Below are 17,545 nucleotides of genomic sequence, written 5' to 3'. Positions count from 1 at the left end.
CCCCGTAACTAGAAGGAAATGCATTTTTATTTATTTATTTTTGGCCACGCTGCGTGGCATGTAGGATCTCAGTTCCCTGACCAGGGATTGAACCCGGGCCACGGCAGTGAAAGCCTGGAATCTGGGACTTCCCTGGTGGTCCAGTGGCTAAGACTCCAGGCTCCCACTGCAGGGGGCCCAGGTTCGATCCCTGGTCTGGGAACTAGATCCTACATGCCGCAACTAAGAGTCTGCGTGCCACAGCGAAGATCTAGCACGCGGCAACGAAGATCCTGCGTGCCGCAACTAAGACCCGGCGCAGCCAAATAAATAAATATTTTTTAAAAAGAAAGAAAGAAAGCCTGGAATCCTCACCACTAGGACACCGGGGGAACTCCTATGAAATGCATTTTTAAAGAGAACACATCTGCTGTGAGTTCCTGCTTGGGGAGGAAGCAATGCAAAAGGGGCCTTCTAACTAGCTGGGTGTCCCAGGCAGAAGGAACAACCTGAGCAAAGGCCATGAGAGTGCAAAGCCTGCTGGGTGAAGATGGAGTTTGCCTCAGTGTGATGATGAAGGGGACAGGAGGGGCTGGAGAGGGGCTGAAGGCTCTGAAAGCAGGGCTGGGGGGCTTGGATTTCCTCCTGGGGTGACGGGCATGGGAAGGACTTAGGCGGCACCTGCCCCATGGGCCTGTTGACTCAGCACACTCACAGTGAGTAAGCCCTTCTTATTGTGCAACTCTTGTCCTTTTCTCTGCCCAGTCCCCACCCCCATTCCCATCCCTCTCACTCCATGTGGCCTGGAGTCACTCAGACTTGGGTTCAAATCTTAGCTCTTCCTCTAGAAAGCCTTCAGCAAGTCACCATAAGATGGGCAGATACCCACCCCCATGGGGGCTGACCCATAAGATGGGTGGATAGCTCTCCTCCCAGATGGAGGTTGCACTCATAAGTTGAGAGTGGCAGGACATCCTCAGTTCCTGTCCCCTGTGGCTGGGCTATCTGCCAGCCTCAGCAGGGCTGGGGGTCATCTCCCATACTGGGCCTGGTCATTTGTGACTGTCTCCCACCTTGGTGCCCCATGCTTAGGCCCAGTGTTTAGCTGCCTCATGGGCGACGCTCAGGCTCCTCGGTTTCAGCACCTCACCCCCAACCCATTCCTCCCTGCAGCCTCATCACCGAGCCAAATACTTACAGGGTCAGCCTGGCCTCTTCCTCCTCCTCCTCCTCCTCAGGGCCAGCCCGACCCCTGAGCTGCCCACTCTCCCCTCCCTCCCGACTTGACTCTGCCCCGTCCTCTGGGTGCAGACCTGTCTCTGCTGGGATGCCTTTCTTCCAGTTCTGGGCTGAGCCCCTCTGAACCCTTCTCAGTGACGCCCTCCCTGGGAGAGGAAACTGTATCCCCAGCCTCTGGAACAAAGCCGGACATAGAGCTGGAGCTTTATATTTATTTGTTGAATAAATGAATGAATGAATAAGTAACCCCCCCTCCCCCAGCAGAGCCCTCACCGACCCCTCTGCATGCCCTCCACAGATTCGTCCCTCCCTCTGGCCCAGCCCTAAGCCCACAGTGCTGGGGGTGTCTGTGTCTGTTTTTTTCTTCCCTAGACTGAGAGCTTCTCTAGGGCTGGGCATGGGGCCTTTCTGGGACCCCCATTCTTGCCACAGGGACAGAGCCCACTGCAGGGTGGCTTTGCAGTATGACTGATTTTGGAGAAGACAGTTTGATCAAATTGAGCAAGACTGGCTGATTGGCAAAGTTGTGTAGGGTATGGGGTGGGGCTGGGGGGTGGGTTGGACTTTTGGGGTTCACACAGGGTAGTGAGGAGGAAGGGGTTGCTTTCAGAGAGGGCTGAGAGTAAGAAGGGTTGTGGGTGTTTGGTAGCACACATGACTCCTAGCCTGTGTCTGAGGTCCGAGGCTGCAAAAATCGCCTAAGGCTCAAGGTCTGACTGGGCCTGAGTTTAGAGTTTGTGAGTGTTTCAGATTTTAAGTCCCCAGGAAGCTCTGTGCATGCCTCTGCATTTGTGCATCCTGGCTGTGTGTTCATGAGCCTTGCAGGACGTGCCTGGCTTCAGTTTCGGGGTGTCGGGGGTGGGGGAGTATCTGTGTTTGTGTCTTGGCTCTGTGTGTGTCTCCCGCTCTGGATGGGTGTTGGGGAGCAGGGGTGATGTTCAGGAGGCTGGGTGTGTCTGTCACGCTGGTTGGGCCCGCGTCTCACCGCATAGCTGGCCTGAATTTCCAAGAGGGTCTTCGGGTCCCAGGCTGTGTGGGTGGAGGGTGGGCAGGGACCCCGGGAGGCCAGGCTGGGGGCGGGGGAGCTCAGGGCTGGCCCCGGGGCGGAGCGAGCCGCCCAGGGCTGGGGGCGGGGCTGTCCGGCAGTCTCACTTCAGCGAAGTTGGCGGCGCGGAGGCTGGCCCCGGACGCGCCAGGAGCCCAGGGAAGGAGGGAGGAGGGAGGAGGGAGGAGGAAGGGTCGCGGCCGGCCGCCATGGGGCCGGGGCCCCGGGGCCGCCGCCGCCGTCGCCTGATGTCGCCGCCGCCACCCCTGCCGTCCGTGCGGACGCTGCCCTTATTGCTACTGCTAGCGGGGCCGGGGGCTGCAGGTGAGGGGCCGGGACCTGGCGGGCGGGATGGGGTGAGTGGGTGGGGGAAGGGTAAGAACGGAGTGCCAGGCCTCCCCGAGTCTGGGGCTGGCGGGCCTGGGAACCAAGGACCAGAGAGCGGAGACAGGGAGCGCAGGAGCCCGGGGACTGTGTGGCAGTCCCGGGGGTCAGGGACCCAGAATTGGGAGTGGGGGCGAGGCAGGACCCCAGAAGCCCGAGGAACTGGGGCCCAGGGGAGATCTGAGCTGGGAATGAAGGGACACAGGAGCCCAGGACTGGGAGCTCGAGGTGCGGGGATCAAGATTGGCGCGGGGGGTGGTGGTGCGGGGGCGTGGGTAACCAAGAATCTGGGGCTCTCTCACAACCTACGCCCGTCTGGAGTCCTGGGAAGGTCACGATTGGAACCCAAGTACCCCTACGTCGGGGACCCCTCACACAAAAGCCCCCCACCCTACTCCGAGCAGGGCTGGCCGGGCGGGGGGCGGGGAGGTGGCGCGAAGTTCTCGGAGCTCTAAACTCGGAGAAAACTTCCCAGGCCGGAGCGCGGCAAGACCCGGACCCGGACCCAGAGCTGGAGCTGGAGCCAGAGCTGCGCCCGCGCCCCTTCCCCCGCCCGCGGCCCCGCTCCCGCCCCTGGCTGCCAGGACCGGACGGCCCCGGGACCCCGTCCCCGCCTTGGGAAGGGAGGGGAGGGCAGGGGGCGCGAGCCCACGTGCTCCTCTCCGGCTCCGGCGCCCCTCCCCGCAGCCCGAGCCCTACCCAGCCTGCCGGGGGACCCCACCCCTCCCCCTCCCCACTCTCCCCTCCCCCGCCCGGGACAATGGCCGCGCCGTCTAGACACCCCCTCCCCCCGGCCAGCCTCGCGCTTTCTTTGCCAGACAAAGCGGGACAGCGGCGGGGCCCGGGCCGGGGCTGCAGAGGTGCACCCCGTAAAGGGAGGCCTGGCCGGCAGGGAAGGGATGCGGGCCGAGTGGCCCTGGCCCTGGGTCTCTGGACCCTGACGTGGGGCTCAGCACTGGGAGGGGTGGGGGCTGCGGGAGGAAATGGGCCTCCCCAGCTCAGCCCCGGGGTCGATGGGGCAGGACCAGGCAGGAGCAGCCGCCCCCGCGAGGCCAGCGCACACCCACATGGCCTGTCACACATTCACAGGACACACAGTCTTGGGTCGCACATGCAGAGATGCGGACGTGCGCGTGTGCACACACGCACAGAGTACACCTGCAGAGGAATACACCCAGCTCACACTAGGCACAGACATACACAGCTCACGCGTTCACACTCGCATGCACATACAGTGACACATGTTCACACATACCCTGCACCACCAGCCCAAGACCTCACACACACTGCCTGCACACACTCAGATGCACATAGATGGAAGGACATGCCTACACCCAGCTCACACATGCAGACAGACGGGCCCATCCAACCCATACACAGACACACCCAGGCACACAGAGGTCACACACAGACACACAGCTATATACCCAGATACATAGTTCACATACATGGACACACAAAAAATTTCAGTCTATAAACCTCTACATCCATGCAGGTCGCGCAAACACACATGTGGCTCACAGGGCCCACAGCTCAGCGGGGCCCACGGCTTGTGTCATGTGGCCCCCAGTGTGAGTTCGCAAACACCCACGGGCTCCTGTCTGGGTAATAGTGTCCTGTCTGCTTGTCCCTTGAGGAAGGGGACAGAAGCCCTGTTTGGTGCATTCCCATGTCCAGCTTAATTTGTTCTATCTCTCCCTTTTTTTTTTTTTTTTTTTTTTTGGCACTACGCGGGCCTCTCACTGTTGTGGCCTCTCCCGTTGCGGAGCACAGGCTCCGGACACGCAGGCTCAGCGGCCATGGCTCACGGGCCCAGCCGCTCCGTGGCATGTGGGATCCTCCCGGTCCGGGGCACGAACCCGCGTCCCCTGCATCGGCAGGCGGACTCTCAACCACTGCACCACCAGGGAAGCCCCTATCTCTCCCTTTTTATCTGTCTCTGTCCATCTCTATCTCCCTTTTTAATCTGTCTCTGTCCATCTCTATCTCCTTCTCTCTGTCTGCCTGCTTCTAGTTTCCTCTTTTATGTCTGTCTCTGTTTTTCTAATTTCCTCTTCCTCTCCCTTTCTCTCTCTCTCTCTCTCTCTCATACATGCACACACAGGCACACATGCACACAGCAGCCCCACACCTGCTGGCACACACAATTCTCCACTAGCTCACACCCCGCCACACCCCTGACCCATCTGACAGGACAGTTCGACTGTGCCACACCCCAGAGGGACATAGCCCTCAGGGATGGCGACGCCGGACAGGGCAGCCCACATCTTGTGCTGGCTGCCCCTCCCTTCAATACAAACCCTATCCCTGCAACACCCAATGCTGGAGGCACATGGAGTACATGCCTTGGCATCTCTCCCCAGACCTAGCACACAGGCCTGCCCAGCTGGAGTAGATGCCCAACATCAGTGGAAGGAAGACCCATATGCCCCTAGGACTCCCCGCCACTGCCCCCTCCACAACCCCAGGATCTGGGCACACAGTCCCAGACCTCCCTTCAACACTCAGCAGCACCCTCACTTCCTGCCTTAGCATCCCCCCCCACCCCGCATTCTGGCAGCTTCTGAGTGCCCACATCTGGCATAAGTCGGCCCCTTCTGCCCACCCCTGCCTTGTGGTTCCCAGGGCTCGAGCTGGCAGGGACAGCTGCAGCCCTAACAGCTGGGGCCAGGGTGGGGGGCCGTGGGAACTGTGGATGGGGGGCTCCCAGCACTCGCAGAGACGCCCCCAGCCTGGCGCAGCTGTTGCCTGGGGGAGGAAAGGAGGGAGTCTCACTCTGGGCTGGGGTTCCTGGGTGCCTTCCTGACACCCCCACCTTCCTTCACCCCTACCCAGCGCCCCCTTGCCTGGATGGAAGCCCGTGTGCGAATGGAGGTCGCTGCACCCAGCTGCCCTCCCGGGAGGCTGCCTGCCTGTGAGTGCCTGGCTCTGAGCCATGAGTGGGCCCTGTCTGGGGAGGCGGTCTGTCTTCTCCCCCTGCCTCTGTGTTCATCACAGAGGCTTCTACCACTTCCTACATGTGTGTGGCTTGGGCAACCCCTTGTTTCCCCACTGAATGCAGCAGAGTTGGGAGCAGAGGCTCTGGAGTCTGCCTGGCCTGGGTTCAAATCCCATATCATGTTGCTGATGGCCTGAGACTTAAAACTCTTTAAGCCCCAGTGTCCCAGTCTTGAAAATGGGCCCACCAACGCCAACTTCACAGAATTCTCTGCTGCCTGAGGTCTTGTGTAAATCCCCTGATGGACAGGTAGTTACTCAATCAACAAATTTTCAGGCACTAGTGACAGTGGCTTGGTAGTAGTGGGTACGGCATCGGCACATTCCCACATCTCAAGATTCAGTGGTGGGGACACAAGAGCCCTGATCTGCCACTTTCTTGCTGTGTGACCTTGAGTGAGTCACTTCCCCTCCCTGAACCTCATTGATCTGTGACACAGGGTGCTTCTCCCTGGCTTGTGACCAGAAGGGGCCCCCAAAGTGCAATGTTGGATAATGCAAGGAAAGACAGAGGATTGCGGGAGCAGGGCAGGGCCTGGGATATTGCTGAGCAGAGGCAGACAGAGCTCAGTTTGAATTCTGGGCTCAAAGCAAGTGCTTTGAGCTCTCTGTGCCTTAGTTTTTGCATCTGGAAAATGGGGCAATAATAGTTCCCTCCTTTATGGGGCTGACTGTAAAGACTGAGACCCTTCCTATGGTGAAATCAGCATGGTGTTGGGCATTCAGTAAATGCTTAATAAATGGGATTATCATTATTAATAATGGTAGGGACACAGGAAATAGGTGCCATAAGGTGGAACCTCTCAAGGTTATGGGTAAATGCTTGGTTCCTTTCTATAATATTATTAGTAAAAGCAGCTCACCCACTAGCCGTGGATCGATTCATTAATGTATCCATTTATTCAGCAACATGTGTGCCAGGTCCAAGCTGCGTGGTCTGGGTTGACATTAGAGCCCCTCTGAAGTTACACACGCACTTTGGAGCACCACTGTGGCTCCCCTGGGCGGGGGTCTTAGCCTGGTTGAGCGGGTTCCTCGGGTTGGGACGGTGGGAGTCGGGGGTAAAGTGGGACCTTACCCAGAGCTACTCATCTGGGAGGCGGAGCCGCGTGGCCGGGCGCCAGCGTTTGGAGCTCCGCACCTGGAATGCTGCCGACAGGTGAATGCGCCCGCGGCTGCCCCGCCCCCCGACAGGTGAATCACCGGCCCGCGCGGCGGCCCGGACCCCGGATCGCCCGGAGTGGAGAGAGCTCAGTCCCCAGACCTGGGCCGTGGGAAGCACTCCCCACGCCCCCCACCCCCAGTCTCCTTCAAGGTTCCAAATTCTCGTGTCCTTTCGGGGTCGCCCCAATCTGTCACCCCTCCATGGATCCCCCAACTCTCCCCTTCAAAGTAGGCTCTCAAATCCTTGTCTCTATCTCTTAGTGCTCGCCTCCCCAGCTAGTCCACCCCGCCAAGTCTGTGCTCCCCCCGCCACACACACACCCCTGCCCCCGCCCGTCTCCCGCAAAGCACAGGCGGTTGGGCGGGGCGCGGGCGAAGCTGGAACCAGCCAGACCGGTCGGCAGGGGCGCGGGGCGCAGAGCGTGGGAACCCGCCCGGGGCGCCGGGAGGGGGCCGCGCGGCCACGCCCTGCCTGACGTGGGCGGGGGGCGGTGCGCAGTTCTCGGCGCCCAGAGCAGCACTTCCTCTCCCGGCGAGCAGTCTTGGCTGCCGTCCTTGGCCTGAGGGCCTTGGGAGAGGGCGCTTGGGAGCTGGGTTCTCCCCTTCTTACACCATCTGCACCCTGCCGTGCCCCGACTTGTTTCAGTGGGGGGCTGGGGTGAGAGGATCTTGTGGGTGACGCTAAAGACTGAGTCAGCTACTTAAGTTTAGCCCCGAGCGACCTGCACAAGCCAGAGGAGGAACCGGCGCGAGGGGTGGGTAGCGTCGGGGGACGGGCCTGGACCCTCTTGTCTCTCCAAGCCCCTCCCTCTGACCCCACCGTCTGGAAGTTTCTGGTCTTAAGACCAACCCCCATATTTACCCGCACATTCAAGGTTGCCTTGGTGGGTTTGGAGGGGGCTGCAGGCTGAAGGACCTTCCTCCAACAAGAGGGCGCCAGCGTTGGTGGCCACCTCCTCCTCGCAACGGAAGGAAGGGTTGTTATATGCCCCCAGGAAAGGAGTTGAGGCTTGGTGGGGGTTCTCTTGCCTATCTATCCATGTGAGAGTCCATATTCGTGAATGAGGCTATGGGTTGGTATCTGAGTATTTGCCAGGGCAACACATCGCGTTGCTGTGTCCTTCTGTGTATCTGTGTATATTTTGGGGTCTGTCTGTGTGTGCCTGGGAATCTGAGACTTTGCATTTCCCGTTTCCTCTACTCTTCCCCACACAGCCCCATGACCCCCTCCCTCACTGTGAAAATGTGTTTGCCTTTTCCCCACCCCCATCACTGTTCCCCTTATCCAGTGTCTTAGTTTCCTGTGGCTACTGTAACAAGTTACCACAAACTGGTTGAAACCGACAGAAATTTATTCTCGCAGTTCTGGAGGCCAGAAGTCTGAAATCAAGGTATTGGCAATCACAGTCTCTCCAACGGCTTTAGCGGAGAGTCCTTCCTTCCCTCTTCTAGCTTCTAGAACCCCCAGGTGTTCCTCCAGTCTCTTCACATGGCCTTCTCTTTCTCTCAAATCTCCCTTTGCCTTTCACTTGTAAGTAAGGACAGTTGTCACTCAATTTTGGGCCCACCTGGATCATCCAGGGTGATCTCATCTTGACGTCCATCATTTAATTACATCACTAATTACATCTCTTTTTCCAAATAAGGTCACAGTCACAGGTACTGGGACATGGGCATAACTTTTCTGGGGCCACCACTCAACCCACTACATCTTTCATGGCCCTCATGGCCCTCACCACCGCCCCACCCCGGCATGTTGTTTATTAATTCATTATTTGTATATCTTCTCTTTGCCGGACCTGGCTGTGAACATCAGGAAGGTAGGGACCACTTTAATTGTGTTTGCTGCTGTATTCCTCTTGCTAAGAACTTAGTAGGTGCTCAGGGAATATTTGTTGCATGGATGAATGAGTATGCGTGTTTGTTTGCTTGTGTGTTTCTTGTCTTTCTTGTGCATATCTCTGTGTTTGGGGCCGTCCTGCCCTCACTTTCCCCACCGGGCCATTTCTGCCCACAGGTGCCCACCAGGCTGGGTGGGTGAACGGTGTCAGCTGGAAGACCCCTGCCATTCCGGCCCCTGTGCTGGCCATGGTGTCTGCCAGAGCTCGGTGGTGGCAGGCACCGCCCGGTTCTCCTGCCGCTGCCCCCGTGGCTTCCGAGGTAAGGGAGGGTCTGGAAGGGAGCCCGGGGCAGGCAAGGGTGTGGTCAGCCCCAGGCTCACCCTTTCTGGTTCCGTCCAGGCCCAGACTGCTCCCTGCCAGACCCCTGCCTCAGCAGCCCCTGTGCCCATGGTGCCCGCTGCTCGGTGGGCTCCGATGGCCGCTACGTCTGCTCCTGCCCACCCGGCTACCAGGGCCGCAGCTGCCGAAGCGACGTGGATGAGTGCCGGATGGGCGGACCCTGCCGCCATGGTGGCACCTGTCTCAACACACCTGGCTCCTTCCGCTGCCAGTGCCCAGCTGGCTACACAGGGCCACTGTGTGAGAGCCCCTTGGTGGCCTGTGCCCCCTCGCCGTGCCGTAACGGGGGCACCTGTAGACAGAGTGGCGACCTCACCTACGACTGTGCCTGCCTTCCTGGTGAGGGAGCTGTACCTAAGGGAGGCAGCAGAGGTGGGGGGACAGCAGGCCAGCCTGGCAATGACCACCCTTGCTTCCTCCTCCCACGCTAGGGTTCGAGGGCCAGAACTGTGAAGTGAATGTGGACGACTGTCCAGGGCACCGATGTCTAAATGGGGGGACGTGTGTGGACGGTGTCAACACCTACAACTGCCAGTGCCCTCCTGAGTGGACAGGTGAGCAGTGGGACTAGAGGGAAGACCTTGGGTCGGCATACACCAGGTGACTAGACTGGTGCATCTGTGTGCCACAGGCCAATTCTGTACGGAGGACGTGGACGAGTGTCAGCTCCAGCCCAACGCTTGCCACAATGGGGGCACTTGCTTCAACACGCTGGGTGGCCACAGCTGTGTGTGTGTCAATGGCTGGACAGGCGAGAGCTGCAGTCAGAATATTGATGACTGTGCCACGGCCGTGTGCTTCCATGGGGCCACCTGCCATGACCGTGTGGCCTCCTTCTACTGTGCCTGCCCCATGGGCAAAACTGGTGAGTGGCTGTTTTCCCTGTAGGCAGCAGGGAGCCATTGGTGGTTCTTGAGTAGAGGCAAGGATGGAGTCTGACTTGAGTATTAGAATGATTATGCTGGAAGCTAGATTTGGGGTGAAGGATGAGCCTGGGAGAGGCCTGGGAGGAGGCTGGCAAACAGTCCAGGGCAAAAACCATGGGAATTTAGAGCTAAACTGTGACTGAGAAAGAGAGGGGGAAAAAGTCCAAAGGGAAGTGGCAAAGGTCAGAGGAGGTGTTTGGGAGGGGGACTTGGAAATGGAGGGAAGGGTATGTCAGACAGAGGGGTACTGCAGAAGCAAAGACTTGATGGTAGGACCCTTTTATAATCAGAAAAAGAATCAGTAGATTTAAAAACAATATGTGGGGCTTCCCTGGTGGCACAGTGGTTGAGAGTCCGCCTGCCGATGCAGGGGACACGGGTTCGTGCCCCGGTCCGGGAAGATCCCACATGCCGCGGAGCGGCTGGGCCCGTGAGCCATGGCCGCTGAGCCTGCGCGTCCGGAGGCTGTGCTCCACAATGGGAGAGGCCACAACAGTGAGAGGCCCGCGTACCGCAAACAAACAAACAAACAAAAAAACAATATGTGGATGTTTCCAACTTCAAATGGTTCAGAACAAAAGATAGATAAAGCTTACAGTAGTTGACTCTAGGTGGTGGGTATATGAATAAACTTTTTTGTATGTTTGAACTTTTCACGATAAATGATTGGGGAGAAATAGCTACTAAATACAATGCTGGTTAGTAAAAACAAAACACAAAACCATATTTGGGGGTGTGGGAGCTTTGGGCAGAGCTGGGGGGGATATCTGCCCTTGACCTCTACCTACTCCTTCCCAGGACTTCTGTGTCATCTGGATGACGCCTGCGTCAGCAACCCCTGTCACGAGGATGCTATCTGCGACACGAACCCGGTGAACGGCAGGGCCATCTGCACCTGTCCACCTGGCTTCACAGGCGGGGCTTGTGACCAGGACGTGGATGAGTGTTCCATCGGTGAGGGGGCGCTGTCTGAGAGTAGGGAAGGAGGGGAGAGGCGGTGGTCAGCTGGCCACACCTACACCCTCTGTGACTCCTCCTGCAGGTGCCAACCCTTGTGAGCACCTGGGCCGGTGCGTGAACACACAGGGCTCATTCCTGTGCCAGTGCGGCCGTGGCTACACTGGTCCGCGTTGCGAGACCGATGTCAATGAGTGCCTCTCCGGCCCCTGCCGCAACCAGGCCACGTGCCTCGACCGTATAGGCCAGTTTACCTGCATCTGCATGGCAGGTGTGTGGTGGGCGTGGCTGGGGCGGGGCCTGAGGTGGGGAGGCGGGGTGAGAAAAGCCTCAGGCTGGGCCGGGGGGAGGGGAGGGAGCTGGGACTGTGAGGCTGAAGCCTGGGATGAGGTGGAGGCGGAGCCAGAGCAGAATCTTGTGCAAGGTTGCAGGCATGGTCAAGTGGAGTCGTTGAACCTCAGATGGGCTGGGAGTGGAGTCTGGACACTGTGGGGTGGCAATGACATGAGGGCAGGACCACGGTCTGGAGTGATCAAGGTGGAGCCTGCAGACAGAAATGCACTGATGCCGGGGATGGGATTGAGGCTGGGCACAAGGCTGTGGTGGGCCCTGAGGCTGGGACCTAGGGACAAGACAGAGTCTGGGGACTGGAGAGGGCAAGGGCTGGTCCGAAGGCAAGGCCCATACGGAGTCTCATAAGCCTTGAACCAGTTGGGGCCACAGCTGAATGAAGGTCCAGCCTGAGTCTAAAAACTGAATGTAGGGTTGGGAGGCGGCAAGGCCAAGGCTCAGGGGAACTGTGTGTAAGTGGGAAGGGGGTACGTCCCCCGTTGCTCTCCCTTCAGACCAGAAGCTAACCCCCATTGCCCTAATCCCCTTCCCTCTACCCCCAGGCTTCACAGGCACTTATTGTGAGGTGGACATGGACGAGTGTCAGAGCAGCCCGTGTGTCAACGGCGGGGTCTGCAAGGACAGAGTCAATGGCTTCAGCTGCACCTGCCCCTCGGGTGAGGACTCTGGGCCAGGGAGCCTGAAAAAGACGAGTCTCTGAAGGGGCAAAGGCTCCAGGATGGGAGCTTATAAGACCGTGTTAGTGGTTACCTATCATAACAGAAACCACCTTATGAAAAACATTGAAATTAATTTAAAACTAAGTAAATGGACTCCCCACCCAAACAAGGCAGCTCTGGTGAGGGGTGACTGCCCTGACCCTGTCTGGCCCTCTGTTCCTCCCACACCCCCCACTCCAGGCTTCAGCGGGGCTATGTGTCAGCTGGACGTGGATGAATGCGCCAGCACACCCTGCCGGAATGGAGCCAAGTGCGTGGACCAGCCGGATGGCTATGAGTGCCGCTGCGCAGAGGGTGAGGGAGGGCCAGTGACAAGTTGGCAAGAGTCTGGAGGCGGGGCTAGTGGGGGAAAGGGCCAATAATTACCTTGGGGAAAAGTTGGGGGCAGGGCTGCAGCAAGGCAGGACCTCAGCAGGGCCAATGAAAGAGCCAGGAGGCGGAGCCAATGATGGACACAAGCAGAGGTAAGGCTGGGGGTGAGGCCAAAGGGTCTAGCAGGATAGGTGTGCACTTAACTGGAGGGGTGGGGTCCGACCCCCTACAGCCCCAGGCACCTCCCATGTGTCCCCATTTCCAGGAGAGGGCGAGGCAAATCAGGGCTGATAGTGTAAGGATTGGAAGCAGGGTCACGCTAGGGGTGGGATTTAACTGCGGTAGGGTCCTGGCCAGGGACGAGTCTTGGAGCTTGGAGCTGGATGGAATGGAGCTACATTCAGGGGCAGGGCCTGAACTGAGCCCGCCTCCTGTTGGCTCGATGGGCCGGGCCTGAGGTAGAGCTGAGCCAGAATTGGGCAGAAGCCACGGCTGTGGGCAGGACCTGGGCCAGTGGGCGGAGCCTGACCCTCTGTCCCCGCAGGCTTCGAGGGCACGGTGTGTGAGCACAACGTGGATGACTGCTCGCCAGACCCATGCCACCATGGGCGCTGTGTGGATGGCATCGCCAGTTTCTCGTGCGCCTGTGCCCCGGGCTACACCGGCACGCGCTGTGAAAGCCAGGTGGACGAGTGCCGAAGCCAACCCTGCCGCCACGGTGGCAAATGCCTAGACCTGGTGGACAAATACCTCTGCCGCTGCCCTCCCGGCACCACAGGTGGGGCCGGGGGCTGGGCTGGGGCAGAAACAGTACATCTGGTAGGACACAGAGGGTTCGGGAATGGTGCTCCTGGTAGGGCACAGTGGTGGCAGTCCCTGTCATGTTCCCCTTCCCCAGGTGTGAACTGTGAGGTGAACATTGATGATTGTGCTAGCAACCCCTGCACCTTTGGAATCTGCCGGGACAGCATCAACCGCTATGACTGTGTCTGCCAGCCTGGCTTCACAGGTGGGCAAGTGTCTGCCGCGGAATGGAGGTCTTTATAGGGTGAGGGTGAAATCACCCATCTTTCTTGGCCAGGTTTTGCCCCTCTCTTTGCACACTCTGGTCCAACGAGGTTGTCCACGCTTTGCCCTGAGACAGTGCTTTCTGTCATTGGCGTGTTGTCCCCATATTAGCTCAAGATTATCCTGGAACATACAGGAAGGTGTTCAGACTCAGGGATTGAGGTGTTTCTGAGTGGGGCCAGGGTAACCCTTGGTGGAAATGAAAGTGATTTCATATAAGTTTGGGGACAAGGCAAGGATGACTTGGAGCAAGGTATCTCTGGGTTGAGGAGGTGGGTATCCTAATTTGCACAAGAGATGATGTGTTGTGAAGCAAATGAGATTGTCCTTGTTCAAGGGTGTGGCTCTGCTAAATGGGGCAAGGTTGTCCCTCCCCGGTAGGCCCGGCTATCCTCGTTCTGGGATGAGGTTGTCTGCCTGCTCCCCAGGGCCTCTCTGCAACGTGGAGATCAACGAGTGTGCGTCCAGCCCATGCGGTGAGGGGGGCTCCTGCGTGGATGGTGAAAATGGCTTCCAATGCCTCTGCCCACCTGGCTCCCTGCCCCCGCTCTGTCTTCCCCCAAGCCATCCCTGCGCCCAAGAACCCTGCAGTCATGGCGTCTGCCACGACGCGCCTGGAGGGTGAGGCCTCTCCCCAACCCCTGATCCCCACTGCTTCCCTGCCCTCCTGCCAGCCCTGACTGCCTCCCCCTTCAGGTTCCGCTGCGTGTGTGAGCTTGGCTGGAGTGGCCCTCAGTGCAGTCAGAGCCTCGCTCGAGATGCCTGTGAATCCCATCCCTGCTGGGCAGGCGGCACCTGCACCAGTGATGGAACGGGCTTCCGCTGTACCTGTCCCCCTGGTGTCCAGGGTGCGTGTCCCCACTTTCCCTCCCCAGGGCTGCCTCCTCCCTTTTTCCTTCTCATTTCCCTTCTGTTCCATTCTTCCTTCCTTCTCTGCATTAATACCCCCCCCCACTTTTTTTCCTCTCCCATCCCTACCCAGGAGCTTGGGAAGTGGGTATCAAGGTGGGGACCTTGTGGGGAGATGGGCAAATGGAATCTCTCAAGACTGTCTCACTCTGCCTGCCCACTACAGGCCGTCAGTGTGAGCTGCTGTCCCCCTGCACCCCAAATCCCTGTGAACATGGGGGCTACTGTGAGTCTGCCCCTGGCCAGCCGGCTGTCTGCTCCTGCCCCCCTGGTTGGCAAGGTACGTCAGCTGCTTCTTCCTCTTCCTCTCCCTCATCTCCTTTGCAACCTGCCCCATACTGGGTGATGCTGGGGACCCAGAGAGGGAGTCACTCCTGGTCCTGCCTTTTAGGGGAGCTTCCTTCTGGGAAGAAACAGAGCTAGACACAGACACCTGCAGCCGATGTGGTCAGTTCAGAAGAAGAGGAAGGGCTACGGGGTTGGGGAAGCTAGGAATCAGGCTGAGAGTTTTGGGGACAGCCTGGAGGAGCAGACCTCAGTCACAGAATGCATTCACCACCCTCTGAAACAAGGAGAAGGCAGTTCTGGAACAGTGTGTGCAAAATGCCCAGAGGCAAACTGTTCTTGCCTTTGTCCAGCTCAGGCTTCAGGTTCTTCCTGAGAGCCAGGTACCCTCAGACCCTACCCTGCGCCTTCTAACCCGCTGTGTTATTTTACTCCCCACCCCCAGGCTCACGATGTCAGCAGGACGTGGATGAATGTGCTGGCCCCTCACCCTGTGGTCCCCATGGTACCTGCGCCAACCTGGCAGGGAGTTTCAGCTGTACCTGCCACGAGGGCTATAGTGGCTCTTCCTGTGATCAGGACATCGATGACTGTGACCCCAGTGAGTTCAGGGGAGCTCTTGGTGGGGGGTGCTGACCTAGGGAACAGGTTCATCAAGCCCCTGCATGCGCCTAGCACTGTGTTTTCATTTCATCTCCACAGTTATCTTACTTTCCCCATTTTGCTCCAGAGAGGCCCCAGAGAGGTTAAGTGACTTGCCCAAGGTCATGCAGCAAGTAGAGGGATGAGCTGGGAGAGGACCCTGAAGCCTATATAGATTGCCTCTGGCAGCAAGCAAGTTAGGGTTGTGTGTGAAGTATGAGATAAAAGGCCCCTAGTGAGTCTCCAGGAGCGCTGTTCAATGGACAAATAATGCAAGCCACATATGCATTAAGTTTTTTCTAATAGCCACATTAAAAAGTAAACAAAACAAACAAAAACGGGTTTATTTAACCTAATAACATAAAAATATTATCATTTCAGTATAATCAATTTAAAATTCTTGAGATATTTTACATTCTTTTCTTTTTCATACTGAGTCTGCACAATCTGAAATCTGGTGTCTGTTTTATGCTTACAGTACATCTCAAATTGGACCAGCCACATGTCAAGGGCTCAAGAGCCACATGTGGTCAGTGGCCACTTTACTGGCTAGCCCAGGTCTGGAGGAGACCTCCTGTGCTGAGCCCAGGACTTAAGCAGACACAACTAGTACTTGGCAGCTCCAAGGGACCTTTTTTTGGCTTCTCCAACCCCTCCCCCCCTTCCACATAGGCGAGGTTTCCAGATAAGGGAGGGGGTGAGACCACAGAGGGGACAGAGTTTGATCCCCCTGGCCAAATGTGCCCCTCCCAATTAAGCCTGGTTTTCTCCTAATTCCCCTCTACACAAGACATGGCCAGGTCAGGCTGGACTGACAGGGGGCGAGCTGTGTGACCAGACCTCCTCCTTTCTGACCATAGACCCCTGCCTGAATGGTGGCTCATGTCAGGATGGAGTGGGCTCCTTTTCCTGCTCCTGCCTACCTGGCTTTGCTGGCCCCCGCTGCGCCCGAGATGTGGATGAGTGTCTGAGCAGCCCCTGCGGCCCAGGCACCTGCACAGACCACGTGGCCTCCTTCACCTGCACCTGCCCGCCGGGTTATGGAGGCTTCCTCTGCGAGCAGGACCTACCTGACTGCAGCCCCAGGTGGGTGGGGCCTGTCCTGGGAGTCAGGGGCCCTGGCATCGGATGGGGAGTGGGACCTGAGGAGTGGGGACAAGGGGAGTCCTCGGCTTGGCACCCACCTCAGGACTCTGATGCCTGATGGGTTAGTGTCCGGGAAGGGGCAGGCCATCTGTTGGGAGGTCACCTTAGGTACCCTGGTCCCTGAGGGAGCCAGGCCAGACCAGGGTGGGGTCTCCACGTGGCTTCCACATAGCCCAGAAGTACCTGGTATATCGGGGCTAAGGGACAGGATGGGGAGGGGCCTCTGCTGGGACTGCAGCTTCTCCTTGGGGTAAGGGTTTTGCCCACTCAAAGCTAGAAGGGGCCCATGGGGGAGGGTGGGGCCTTCGAGGGGGCGGGGCCTGACGCGCCCCTCCTTTCCCTCCAGCTCCTGCTTCAATGGTGGGACCTGCGTGGATGGTGTGAACTCGTTCAGCTGCCTGTGCCGCCTGGGCTACACTGGCACACACTGCCAACACGAGGCCGACCCTTGCCTCTCGCGACCCTGCTTGCACGGGGGCATCTGCGCTGCCGCCCACCCCGGCTTCCGCTGTGCCTGCCCTGAAGGCTTCACCGGCGCGCAGTGCCAGGTGGGCGGGGTCACTGGAGTCTTGGGGGAGAGTCTGAGGGAGGGGCCTGCTGGGTACTGTGATTGGGAAGCCTGCCTGGATCCTGGGGGAGGAATCTGGAGAGGTATTCTGGAGCCTGCCCAGGACTCTGGAGGAGCAGCTGGGTCCATTTTCAAGGGTCCCCAAGAGCAGACACCGTGGCCTTCCTTTCCAGACCCTGGTAGACTGGTGCAGCCGCACACCTTGTCAGAATGGGGGCCACTGTGCCCGGACCGGGGCCTCTTTCTACTGCCTTTGCCCTTCGGGATGGAGCGGCCGCCTCTGTGACATCCAGAGTCTACCCTGCAGAGAGGCTGCAGCCCAAATCGGTGAGGGGGTGCGTGTGACTGGGTTTGGGGGGCTTGGGAGGGTGTGTATGCACATACTTCCTGCTAGTGTGAGCCGAAGGAGAGTGCAACAAAGCATGTAGACATGGTGGGGATATGTGACTCTGTGACAGCTGGCCAGGACAAGGATGGTGTGTATGTGTATCACCATGAGACAACCAGGATGTCACACACAACGCTGTGTGTGACCTAGCTGGCGTGAGCTTCGAAGGTGTGTGCATGTCAGTTTCAGGGGATGTGTGACAACCTGACAGAGTGTGGGTGAGACC

At 58.5% G+C, this 17,545-nt stretch overlaps 1 protein-coding gene across 4 annotated transcripts in view; it reads left to right on the top strand.

Moving 5' to 3' along the window:
• The first annotated feature begins 2,388 nt into the window (after positions 1-2,388).
• The window catches only part of NOTCH3 (notch receptor 3), a 34,185-nt gene continuing 19,028 nt past the window's right edge, over positions 2,389-17,545 (top strand). For 3 of the 4 annotated variants that reach the window (XM_089905186.1, XM_089905185.1, XM_089905188.1), the window contains exons 1-19: positions 2,390-2,587; positions 5,483-5,561; positions 8,826-8,968; positions 9,049-9,387; positions 9,480-9,602; positions 9,680-9,913; positions 10,773-10,928; positions 11,017-11,202; positions 11,825-11,938; positions 12,182-12,295; positions 12,858-13,091; positions 13,212-13,322; positions 13,810-14,002; positions 14,078-14,229; positions 14,457-14,570; positions 15,021-15,176; positions 16,078-16,303; positions 16,710-16,911; positions 17,105-17,258. In XM_089905186.1, the coding sequence (XP_089761312.1) occupies positions 2,473-2,587; positions 5,483-5,561; positions 8,826-8,968; positions 9,049-9,387; positions 9,480-9,602; positions 9,680-9,913; positions 10,773-10,928; positions 11,017-11,202; positions 11,825-11,938; positions 12,182-12,295; positions 12,858-13,091; positions 13,212-13,322; positions 13,810-14,002; positions 14,078-14,229; positions 14,457-14,570; positions 15,021-15,176; positions 16,078-16,303; positions 16,710-16,911; positions 17,105-17,258 (3,145 nt within the window). In that variant the 5' untranslated portion in view covers positions 2,390-2,472. Of the gene's footprint in view, positions 2,588-5,482; positions 5,562-8,825; positions 8,969-9,048; positions 9,388-9,479; positions 9,603-9,679; positions 9,914-10,772; positions 10,929-11,016; positions 11,203-11,824; positions 11,939-12,181; positions 12,296-12,857; positions 13,092-13,211; positions 13,323-13,809; positions 14,003-14,077; positions 14,230-14,456; positions 14,571-15,020; positions 15,177-16,007; positions 16,304-16,709; positions 16,912-17,104; positions 17,259-17,545 lie in introns of all 4 variants that reach the window. The other variant, XM_089905187.1, reaches the window with a different exon arrangement.

The sequence above is a fragment of the Delphinapterus leucas genome, unplaced genomic scaffold, assembly GCF_059928025.1.
Source record: "Delphinapterus leucas isolate spDelLeu-1000000601 "Yukka" unplaced genomic scaffold, BTC_Dleu_Yukka2 spDelLeu_asBTCV2_sq25, whole genome shotgun sequence".
NCBI classification, from domain to species: Eukaryota; Metazoa; Chordata; class Mammalia; order Artiodactyla; family Monodontidae; genus Delphinapterus; species Delphinapterus leucas.
The sequence above is the reverse complement of the archived record's forward strand: the minus strand, read 5'-3'. Positions and strand labels throughout refer to the sequence as shown.